The 12938-nt window shown below is 42.3% G+C and overlaps 1 protein-coding gene across 1 annotated transcript in view; it reads left to right on the top strand.

Annotated features, from left to right (window-relative positions):
* The window catches only part of PRPF40B (pre-mRNA processing factor 40B), a 184430-nt gene that overhangs the window by 13241 nt on the left and 158251 nt on the right, over nucleotides 1-12938 (top strand). The window contains 2 exon segments of the mRNA XM_075336908.1: nucleotides 4526-4669; nucleotides 8708-8776. Of these exon segments, the coding sequence (XP_075193023.1) occupies nucleotides 4526-4669; nucleotides 8708-8776 (213 nt within the window).

Here is a 12938-nt window from a genome sequence, read left to right on the forward strand (position 1 = left end):
ACCCTAGTGTTAGGACATCTGTGGGGTCCCTTCTTCATACAGGCCTTCTTGCCTATGCAGAACATATGAGTAGCATATTTGTTTGTTTTTATCCTCTATTTAGTAAATATGAATCAGATAAAATAAAAACAATACAAGAATTTTACAACATAGCAAAAAAACATAATGCAGGAATCAAGGTTGGACATATTATTGATGCAACTGTGCAGCCGCAGAGCGGCCTGGGAGGTAATGGGGCCCGTTGCCATCTCCAAAGTAGGTGGAATTTTATATTATGATGAGTTATTAGACTGAAAAGGGCCCATAGATTATTCTTGCACAGGGGCCCTATCCTGCATGGGTCCATCAGTGTCAGGAATTTACACTGTGAAAGGTATAGAGATGGGAAGCGAAAATAGTCTTGGGGTTGTGCATCTATTAAACAATGCCCGGTTTTGTGGAGAGAGGAGTTTCTCTCTAGAGACTATATAAAGAAGCCATTAGAGGTATGTTTCACAGTACTATATTAAAGTCATAATAATAAGATCTCTCCTTGAGGCTGTTTGTTTCTAAATTACACTTGTGGTTGCTACAGCTTGATAAAAACATTGTGCCACTTGTCTTTCCACCTAGCCAACTCCTCATGATCATATACAGTGCCTTGCGAAAGTATTCGGCCCTCTTGAATTTTTTAACCTTTTCCCACATTTCAGGCTTCAAACAAAGATAAAAAATTGTAATGTTATGGTGAAGAATCAACAACAAGTGGGACACAATTGTGAAGTTGAACAAAATGTTTTGCTTATTTTAAACTTTTGTTAAAATTAAAAAACTGAAAATTGGGGCGTGCAATATTATTCGGCCCCTTTAAGTTAATACTTTGTAGCGCCACCTTTTGCTGCGAATACAGCTGCAGTCCCTTGGGGTATGTGTCGATCAGTTTTTCACATCAAGAGACTGAAATTCTTGCCCATTCTTCCTTTGCAAACAGCTCGAGCTGAGTGAGGTTGGATGGAGAGCGTTTGTGAACATAAGTTTTCAGCTCTTTCCACAGATTCTCGATTGGATTCAGGTCTGGACTTTGACTTGGCCATTCTAACACCTGGATACGTTTATTTGTGAACCATTCCATTGTAGATTTTGCTTTATGTTTGGGATCATTGTCTTGTTGAACAACAAATCTCCGTCCCAGTCTCAGGTCTTTTGCAGACTCCAACAGGTTTTCTTCAAGAATGGGCCTGTATTTGGCTCCATCCATCTTCCCATCAATTTTAACCATCTTCCCTGTCCCTACTGAAGAAAAGCAGGCCCAAACCATGATGCTGCCACCACCATATTTGACAGTGAGGATGGTGTGTTCATGGTGATGAGTTGTGTTGCTTTTACGCCAAACATACCATTTTGCATTGTGCCGAAAAAGTTCGATTTTGGTTTCATCTGACCAGAGCACCTTCTTCCACATGTCTGGTGTGTCCCCAGGTGGCTTGTGGCAAACTTTAAACAACACTTTTTATTGATATCTTTGAGAAATGGCTTTCTCCGTGCCGCTCTTCCATAAAGGCCAGATTTGTGCAGTGTATTACTGATTGTTGTCCTATGGACAGACTCTCCCACCTCAGCTGTAGATCTCTGCAGTTTATCCAGAGTGATCATGGGCCTCTTGGCTGCATCTCTGATCAGTATTCTCCTTGTTTGAGATGAAAGTTTTGATGGACGGCCGGGTCTTGGTAGATTTGCAGTGGTATGATACTCCTTCCATTTCAATATGATCGCTTGCACAGTGCTTCTTGGGATGTTTAAACTTTTGGAAAATCTTTTTATAACCAAATCCGGCTTTATATTTCTTCACAACAGTGCAACAGTGTCACGGACCTGCCTGTTGTGTTCCTTGGTCTTCATGATGCTCTCTGCGCTTTAAACAGAACACTGAGACTATCACAGAGCAGGTGCATTTATACGGAGACTTGATTACACACAGGTGGCTTATATTTATCATCATCAGTCATTTAGGACAACATTGGATCATTCAGAGATCCTCAATGAACTTCTGGAGTGAGTTTGCTGCACTGAAAGTAAAGGGGACGAATAATATTGCACGCTCCAATTTTCAGTTTTTTAATTTTAACAAAAGTTCAAAATATGCAATAAATTTCATTCAACTTCACAATTGTGTCCCACTTGTTGTTGATTCTTCACCATAACATTAAAATTTTTATCTTTATGTTTGAAGCCTGAAATGTGGGAAAAGGTTGAAAAATTCAAGGCACTGTAGGTGGTTTATTTTGTCAAACCACACAGCTGTGGAGGGTCTTTTGATCCCCAGAGGTGTCGGATAAAAAGCTTAGCTGCCATAAGAAGAATTGTGCTTGCTTTATATTTGTCAGTTCTATTATAAGGTGCCCAAATGTGGCCTATTTAGGGGAGGGTCAATTTAATATTGGTATTGAATATGAAGTTTATTGTTGTGGGATTGGTTTCTTGGTTCCTATGTTCCTATAGTGACTGCTGGGGTGAGAGGAGATAATAACTACTGGGGGAGAGGAGATAATGACTGCTGGGGGGAGAGGAGATAATGACTACTGGGGGAGAGGAGATAATGACTGCTGGGGGGAGAGGAGATAATGACTGCTGGGGGGAGAGGAGATAATGACTGCTGGGGGGAGAGGAGATAATGACTGCTGGGGGGAGAGGAGATAATGACTACTGAGGGGAAGAGAGGGGGAGAGGAGATAATGACTGTTGGGGGGAGAAAGGGGATTGCTTGGGATTGAAGTATAGGAAATACCAACCCTCAATTGAAGATTTAGTCAATGAAATTCAGCAACAAAGTCACTAAGCAAGTAAGGTAAATAATTTGTTTTTGCTTTATTAATACATACAGTACATATATAAAAAATATAACGTTTTGTTACTAGAGCTACAAATATCACAAAATTATGGATTTTTCTAGAAGTGACACCACCCAAGATAAGCTCTTTTTTGTTTTTTTTTGCTAATTTTGAGACTCTGAGCCATCACTGTCCTGTACTATGCTTGCAGCAGTTTTTTTTTGTTTGTTTTTTTAACAATGAAACACCCTAAGATGTAAAAAAAAAAACCAAATTGACCAAGTTTTAACATTGGTCAATGTTAATCTATGTAGGGAAGTATCACCTTCACACAAGGAACTGTACAGTAATCTGATGTAGGAAAAACTACACTGCACCGATGTATGAAAAAGTCCCAGCGCATTATAGGAGCTCAGCTAAGCTGTTGGGTTGTGCGATGATAAGCTTGTCTGCTGCTCACAATGACAAGATCTGTGAGTTACTCATCTTACAGAAGCCATGTAATGTAGTTAGTTACAAGTTAATGTCACTACAGAATTTACTGGAATCAGTTATTTTCCAATGTCTAATGGTAACTTCCCAGCTGTCACCCGACATCTTCCTTCATCTGACAGGTTGGAAGCAGAGGTGTCTGGCAGCTGCTTGTCTCCTTTATTTTATGCATGTTCGCCAGGGTCAGAGATGATATCTAACCTTTTAGATGACAGAAATCTGAATGAGTGCTATATCAAGTGACTAGGTAGTGGGAAAATGACCAGTGGTGCTCATATTGTGATAGCAATACTGTGGAATCTTGATTTTAAGTGGCCCTCTTATCAGGTCCTGATAGTACTTTATCAGACTTGAAAAAAGAAAATTATTCCAGCTTACCCGCTTATGGAGACTCAATCCTGGGACGGTGCACGGAGCAATGTAGGCAAAACCATATAATCCAAAATAGAGAGAATTCAGGTATCCGTGACTCTGAATAAGGACGCAATGCGTCCGAAACGCCATGTTTTCTATTGTGGTTTTTAACTACATGATGATTTTTTAATGCATATCCAATAAAGAAAAAGAGGGTTTTTTTATCGTGGACTTGGATGCTGGAGTTCTCTCTATTTTACTTTATCAGACAGTATTATAGCTGGCGCTTACTCCTGAGCAGGTGGTTACTTTTTACTCCTGAGACATTTCTACTGAGATTTAAATTGGATAGGTCACCAGAATAAACAATACAAAATGTATACATCATTATAACAGATCTTTTAGACCAGATAGGGCTGATGTACTTACTTTGAAAATCATTGTCAGTATGGCTGTATAATCCAACTAGAGATGAACTCATAAAATGATTATTTTATTATAAGGAAGGAAACGTTTCAAAAAGGATTACACAGCTTTGCTAACATGGACTATCCAAAGAAGTGTCACAGCCTCATCAGGTCTAAGAGATCTATTTATTAATGTATAGAGCCTGTATTGTAATCTCTGGTGAAAGATTACCTTCATGGGTTATTCCAGTCTGAATAAATGATAACTTGTAGATCAGCCCTCCCTAAACCCAGTTTACCCCAGGCTGCATATTGCAGACAGGAGCTGTTGGATGGTCAGGCATGTGTGACGGTGTCAGTGCTGTAGACAAGGCTGGAGTTGCAGGATCTATATGTAACCTACCACCCTCTTCAGTGTTTATTTTCTGTTTCAGTTAATCCCTTTATTCTTATGTCTTTTCATAGATGCCACCACCAGGTCTTCCTCCTCCTTTTCCACCAATTGGACTTCCACCAATAGGACAAAGACCTCCAGCAATGCCCCCTATACCACATACAATGTTACCACCTATGATCCCACCCATGGCGGGACCACCTCCTCTCTCTCAGGTATGGGTTTCGGACATGTCTGCTGATGCGTCAAGAATCTAGAATTCATATAATCCTCTAGTATTGCTTTACTAGGCTTTCTACTTGTTGTTTCTAAAGAAGGAGATCTTATTAGCTTGTGATATTGGTGTATAAACAGATATTGTATTTCATTCATATGTTACATTTTAGCTGTATATGTACTATATGTGACCTGCAAACAGCAGAGTCCTAACGTGTTTCATTATATGTAAGTGCAAAAACTTGAATCATAGGAATTATTCTCAAACTTATCCCACTTTCTTAAAGCACCACTCGATCACTTTGTTTCTATTTCACCGTTGGAGTGATGCTTTATAGCTAAGTTCCCTGTACCCTGTCTTATACTCACCCTCCAGCATCTTCATATGTTTTCACTGTCACTCCGGTCGAACTTGGGTACTTAGTGACCTGTAGGCAGCTCCAGTGTTTCATGCAGTGTGCAGTAAGACACAACTCAATACAACTCTATGGGAGCCTTATTCTAGCTGCATTCTGGCCATCATAGAATTGCATTGAGAGCTTGTGATGCCACTCCTGACTTCCAACCAGTCAGAAGATGGCGCTGATTGACTGGAGAGGTGCTAAAAAAAATATGAAGCTGCCGGAGGGTAAGTATAAGAACGGTGGCAGAGGATTTAGATTTAAATCACCACTACAGGGCTGAAAAAAAATGCTGGCATGGGGCTTTAAATGTAAGTCCCCCTCCCTCCCGTCTTATACTCACCCTCTTTCTTCTGTGTCGCTACGGGCAGTCTCGGGCACTTTTGTGACCTGCAGACAGCTCCAGTATTTCATAGAGTGCGCCAGAGGTCACAAATCACTACAAGTCTATGAGAGCTTCATTCTGGCTCTCATAGATTTTTATTGAGCGCCTGTAATGCAACTTCGGGCAGTCAGAAGTTACGGGCATAAGATGGCACTGCTGGACCGGAGTGGCACTGAAAAAGGATGAAGTCGCCTTGTATAAGACAGGAGGCTAGAGACTTAGATTTAAAGCACCACTCCAACGCTGGAGTGGTGCTCTAAGACATACTGAAAGATTTCTAACACTTAAGGCCGCTTTACACGCTACGATTTATCTGACGATATGTCGTCGGGGTCACAGTTTTCGTGATGCACTTCCATCATCGTTAGTGACGCCGTTGCGCGTGAACCTATGTGCAACTCCGAACGATCGCAAATAGGGTAAAAATCGTTGATCGTTGATACGTCGTTCAGTTTCAAAATATTGTTTGTCGTTTGGAACGCAGCAGACATATTGCTACGTTTGACACCCTGCCAACGACGAACAACATACACACGGCCGCCTTGGTCAAACAATATATCGCTGAACGATGTAGCGTCGTTTGTGAGATGTGTACGTGTGACCGCTACAAAACATCCTATGAGCGATCTCAGCAAATCGTAACTACGATCTGGGCGTGCCACATCGCTAACGAGATCGCTAGCAATATTGTTGTGTGTAAAGCAGCCTTATGGCAAATGTTAGATCTCAGACTGATGTCTGTCATTATTTATCCATTTTTATCAATACAAACCTATATCTTGGTTCTTGACGTTGCTATAGGCTATGTGTATGATTAGGGGGTATTGTAAGTTAAGTTTTGTCCACCTCTGGGAATATTTTTTTTTTACCTAAATGCATGTGTTTGGGTCTAACAATGATTTTTGCAATCTAGTTTCTTTAAAAACGTTGCACTGTTTTGCTTCTCCAAGTTCCTTGTTTTTCGTTCAACTTTGTTGTCATCTATGGTCAAAACACATCAGAAAAGAGCTAAAAAACACTGATAACAGTTAGAAACTCTCCCAGTGGACCGTTAGAATAAGCCAACTGACGGATTCTTACTTATGCCAATATGCAGCTACTAATATCCAGTACAACACAGAGGTTATGAAAGGCAGATGCTGCAAAAGGTTTAATGAAACAAAATTGCAAAAACAATTTTTTTGCCACATGCCTTTAAGTTAGAAAAAAGTGGACAGCCCCTTTAAGTGGTCATAGCTAAAAGATATTGTAGGTTTTTCACATAGTACTAAAATGTTTCATTTTGTGTTCTCAAGTGATTTTAAAGTTTTGTTATCCCAGGGTTTTGTTAGAGACAGAGTCACACAGAAACATTAAAACATTGTTGCTGCTTTCTAATACATTTCAATTTTCACTTCACTGCTGAAATCACAGCTGCACTGCTCAGTACTAGTCTATGTTATCCTCCATGCTGGCTATGATTCTAAGGAATTAGTATAGTATCTCCTCTTCTCTGCTATAAATAGTAGATATCATTGCAGCCCAGGGGAACTTTTTGTGAACTGACTTTTTATTTACTATTAGGGGCGGCTTAAAAAATACTTAAGTACCGTATTTTTCGCTTTATAAGACGCACCTGATTATAAGACGCACCCCCAAATTTGGTGAAGGAATAGAGAATTTTTTAATAAATGGGGTCCGTCTTATAATGCCAGTGTCCGTCTAACAAATAATATAGGGTATATGTCCCTCATAGCCCCCTCATCCTAAAATTAGCCCCCTTAATCTGGATATGGCCACCTTATATTGAACACGTCCCCCAGTGATGCCACATTTCCCCTATGGCTGGCACACATCCTCTATGGCTGGCAGACAGGGCCATTGTGGCAGGCAGACAGGGCCACTGTGGCAGGCAGACAGGGCCACTGTGGCAGGCAGACAGGGCCACTGTGGCAGGCAGACAGGGCCACATCACCCTCTGTGGCAGGCAGACAGGGCCACATCACCCTCTGTGGCAGGCAGACAGGGCCACATCACCCTCTGTGGCAGGCAGACAGGGCCACATCACCCTCTGTGGCAGGCAGACAGGGCCACATCACCCTCTGTGGCAGGCAGACAGGGCCACATCACCCTCTGTGGCAGGCAGACAGGGCCACATCACCCTCTATGGCAGGCAGACAGGGCCACATCACCCTCTGTGGCAGGCAGACAGGGCCACATCACCCTCTGTGGCAGGCAGACAGGGCCACATCACCCTCTGTGGCAGGCAGACAGGGCCACATCACCCTCTGTGGCAGGCAGACAGGGCCACATCACCCTCTGTGGCAGGCAGGCAGGGCCACATCAGCCTCTGTGGCAGGCAGACAGGGCCACATCAGCCTCTGTGGCAGGCAGGCAGGGCCACATCAGCCTCTGTGGCAGGCAGACAGGGCCACATCAGCCTCTGTGGCATATCGCCCCCATGTTGCTGCTTTTAGTAAAATAAACTCTTTCCTTACCTTCTGCAGCACAGTCCTGTCTCGTGTCTCCCTCCTCGGGGTTGAACTCCTCCTGTCTCCTGCACTTCCTACTTCCTAGTTCTAGTGGAGGTCATGTGATCGGCACGGCAGAGTGAAATCTCTGTGTGTCTAATCACAGCCAGCAGGAGGGAGACCGGGCAGACGCTGGAGGAGGTGAGTAAAGAGTTTATTATTTTACTACAGCAGCAGCACAGGAGGCTATATCTAACACAGGGGGAGGGGAGATCCTGTGCAATCAAAGGTAAGCACAGGCAGATAATATGCACAGCTCCCTCAGCCCATCAGCGCGATGCAGTTTCAGCACCACGCTTCTGATGGACAGCGGCTGTGCATATTATATGAGCGGGAGAGCAGGAGATCAAACGCTGCCGCTCCCAGCCCCAAGCAGTCACCAGCACCGCTCCACAGCTGCCTGCACCTCCACTGGACTCTGTGTATATATATATATATACACCCCCCCCGTATATTCGGATTATAAGACGCACCCCCTACTTTCCCCCAAAATTTGGGGGAAGAAAAGTGCGTCTTATAAAGCGAAAAATACGGTACTTGTTTTTTGTTGTTCAATAGAGACGGTTTAAAAAAAAATAAAATACTTAATTCATGGTAAAATTTTATGAGGTAGATTACACTGCATGTGAGGTTTCTTTCACAGTTGTGATGTTCAGATATGACATTTTATTTTATTCACACCATGTAATATTTTCTGAAACAATTTAACATTGTCCTTTCTAATTTTGCTTTTCCCCAAAGCTCCCAAGTCTTGTGCCGCCATTGATGTCAGCTATGATGCTGCCCGCCGTGCCATCCAGCACAACTACAGTCAGTACTTTCATAAAAAAAATTTCAAATATTTTGTCTAATTTTTAACCTCATTCACAAATCCAAGTAATTTGTGTCTTATGGTGTATTGAGCTGGAGTTTAAAAGACCCTTCATAAAATATGACAAAGAAATCTGAGCTGTCTGCGGTTTACTCTGTTGAGCTTTTGACATGGATCCATTGCAGATTTGCCACTTTTTTATATTAAAAGTGTGGCGCCTGTGTGTACACCTTTGTGCATGTTACCCCGTAGGTTATATAGGAGCTGTACCTCTTAAAAGAGAATATAAGGATCAAGTCCTAGGTTGCTCCCAAAATCCTCCTTTATGCCCCTGTGTGTGTCCACAATCACTGGGTGTGTTTTTCTAAATATTGATGCAATAATAAAGTTTAATAATTTTATTGATGAGTGAGGTCTTTCGGTTTTGGTTTCAAAACTCAACTCAAATTAATTGTTTTTGATAATAACCCACTTTTTTATATTAACTTTAATGATGCGTAACTTCAGTTTTAGTTAGTAGGAGTTCTTGGAAAATGCATGTATTCAGATATTCAAATTGTCTCTCCAGTAAAGGAGACAAACTCTAGCACAGCGCCACCTATTGGAAGTAGCGATCCTAAAAGTATTCAGATAGTGTTTTTTTCATCTTTGGCCATTTTGGGACCTTTCGTGTAAGACGCTTTCATTATGATAAATGTGAAAAATTACCAAACTTACATATTTAGGTAGGATGGTCATCAAACTAATCACCAGTGTTGGTGACTGTTTACAAAAGTACGGTAACTTAATTTTTAAATACCAAAAACTGATCAGAACACGTTCTTTACGACTTAGATACACTCTATAATGGCTAATGTACACAAAGTTAGGGACAACATGAAATCTAGATCTAGAGTTTAATTAAATACGACTCCACTTAACACTAGAAGTCCCAGAAATTTTGAGGTCCTCCCTGAAGTCCCGAAAGAGGGTCAAATGATCAAATACAATAAACTGAATAGAACTAACTAGAAACTAAATGGCTAAACTCAATGGAAAACAACAACCTCCTGTGGTGCGACAGTAATGGCCTTAATTACAGAACAAAAGACGGTGATTATAGGATGTTAGCTAAAATCCTTCAGGTCATTCGACCCGTCTTTGGGTTTCAAAGGTAGAGATGTTAAATGACCCTTCTCTGGGACTTCTAGTGTTAAACGGAACCTGTCACCAGGATTTTCCCCTATAAGCTGCGGCCACCATTAGTGAGCCCTTATATACAGCATTCCAGAATACTGTATATAGAATCATAGAATGGTAGTGTTGGAAGGGACCTCAAGGGCCATCGGGCCAACCCACTGTGAGTGCAGGCTTTCCTAAATCTTCCTAGCTATATGTTTATCCAGTTTCTGCTTGAAGATTTCCATTGATGGAGAGTGCACTACCTCCAGTGGTCGCCTGTTCCACTCCCTGACTGCCCTCACTGTCAGAAAGTTTTTCCTAATGTCTAATCTGAATCTCCTTCCTTCCTCATCCCATTGCTTCTTGTACTTCCTTGTGCTAATAAAAATAGGGTTGTTCCCTCTGCACTGTGACTAGCTTTCAGATATTTGTAGACCGCTATTAAGTCTCCTCTCAATTAAATTGAAAATACTTCATATAGGATAATAAATCCAGAAGAAAAAAAAGACTTCAAAAAAATATATTTTGTAGAAGAATATTTTTTAATTTATTTAAAACTTTATTTTTATTAACAATTAGATTAAAAATACAATTAATAAATAAAAATATGGAGCCTCCAATGCAAAAAGCACACACAAAAAGGCTACTGAGAAGGTATGCAGAGTAATCGCCGTAAAGCACTCTAAAAAATGGCAACACCACAGCTACACAAAATTTGCTGCTAGTGATCCCTGGTATTATATGGGTAACCAGGGTGTCAATACACCTATAGTATGGATTTATACACCAAATTGTCCCACCAGAGACACTGCCTGCCAATAAACCATTAGCATCCAAATTCCTGAAATACTAATAGTGATTGTGCCTTAATAAATACGTGAATCTAAACTGCATACCTGTACGTGACCAGATGTAAATATGCGCTCCAAGTTCGCCCGACGTGCATTTCGTACACGTGACTTCCTCAGGGGTTGTGTGAGTCTCCTCTCAGCCTTCTCTTTTTCAAACTATATAAAAGCCCATGCCGCTCTGTATATCATAAAAAACAGCTTTATAATACTCACTTAGCCGTCCTCCTGTCCTGGCCGCTATTGTGCTCTTGCACGTGCACACTCTGATCTGCAAAAAACTGTAATGCGCAAGTGCGAAGAAAGGTCAAATATCGCCTGCGCATGTGCACTACAATACTATGATCTGCCCTAAGCCGGGCACATCAAAGTGCGCATGTGCAGAAGAGCAATGCCGGCCGTATATTAGAGCTCATAAGGGAAAAACCTAGTGACAGGTTCCCTTTAAGAAAATTTAAAAAAAAAATCTGGATGTAGATAAATGGGATGTTTAGGTATGTTTAACCTGTATCCCATTCACGTGACTCTCAAATAGCTCCTTCAAGTATGGCTCCATTCCCCCCTCCTGAGTGTTACCATCTGAAAGAAACAGACTGATTTTTTCTTACGTGCCATCCTAGTTGCTTCTGTTTTTTTCCTCTCATTTGTTTTTTTTTCCTATTAAAGCAGGTAGGCTGAGGTTTTGTATCCATTGACTTTTAACAATGTATCAGTTAAAATCAGATGAAACTCTGAAGTACAAAGCCCATCTTCCTAGTTTCATCCATGTCTCACAGATCCCTACAGACTTTAAGGGCCCTGACTGATTACACTAAACTGAAGACAATAGGATGTGCTCTGAGTCTCATGGTCTGGAGACAGGTCTGCGTATAAAACTGATTATGGATCACTGAAAATCTGAGTCAATGTGCTGCCCAAGAATAAAATGGACAGCACTAGGATGTGTCACATGGATGTGTGAATGTAGCCTTAAAGCACCATTCCAACGTTTTTTTTTATTTCACAGCTGGAGTGGTGCTTTAAGTCTCAAGGCCCCGTCACACGCAACGACGGCTCTAACGATATATCGCCGGGGTCACGGATTCCGTGACGCACATCCGGCATCGTTAGCAACGTCGTTGCGTGTGACAGCAAGGAATGACCGTTAACAATGGAAAATACTCACCTTATCGTCCATCATTGACACGTCGTTCCTTTTTAAAATATCGTTGATTGTAGAGGACGCAGGTTGTTCGTCGTTCCCAAGGCAGCACACATCGCTACGTGTGACACCCTGGGAACGACGACCTGCAGCTTACCTGCGGCCGCCGGCAATGCGGAAGGAAGTGGGCGGGATATTATGTCCCGCTCCTCTCCGCCCCTCCGCTTCTATTGGCCGGCCGCTGTGTGACGTCGCTGTGACGCCGAACGTCCCTCCCCCTTCAGGAAGATGTTCACCGCCCACGGCGACGTCGTTAGGGAGGTAAGTACGTGTGACGGGGATTAACGACTTTGTGCGCCATGGGCAACTAATTGCCCGTGATGCACAAACGACGGGGGTGGGTGCGATCGCTCATGCGATCGCACGATTTATCGTCGTGTGTGACGCCGCCTTTTGTCCCCTGCCCTTGATCTTATACTCACCCTCTGGCATCTTCATCTGTTTTCACCATCGCTCCTGTCTGTCTCAAGCAGTTTGTGACCTGCCGGCACCTCCAGTGTTTCATTGAGTGCGCCAGAGGTCACAACTAAATACAAGTCTATGAGAGCCTCGTTCTGGCCTCATTCTGGTTCTTATAGTGAGCATGTGACATAACTTATGACTTCCAGTCACAAGATGGCACCTTGGGACCAGAGCAACGATACAAAAAAGAAAACACAAGAGAGTCAGTATAACACTAGGGGCAAGGTTTAAAGGGAATCTGTCACCAGGTTTTTACCTTATGAACTGCAGCCACCACCACTGAGCCCTTATATACAGCATTCTAGAATACTGTATATAAGAGCCCAGGCCGCTCTGTATAATGTAAAAAAACACCTTTATTATACTCACCTAGGGGGCGGACCGATCCGATGGGTGTCACTGCTCTCGGTTCCAGCTCCTCCTCTCTTCTTGTGATTGCCATCCTTCTGCCCAGCCCGTGTGCATGACACATTTTGAGTCATTCACAGA

The sequence above is a fragment of the Anomaloglossus baeobatrachus genome, chromosome 2 (genome assembly GCF_048569485.1).
Source record: "Anomaloglossus baeobatrachus isolate aAnoBae1 chromosome 2, aAnoBae1.hap1, whole genome shotgun sequence".
NCBI lineage: Eukaryota > Metazoa > Chordata > Amphibia > Anura > Aromobatidae > Anomaloglossus > Anomaloglossus baeobatrachus.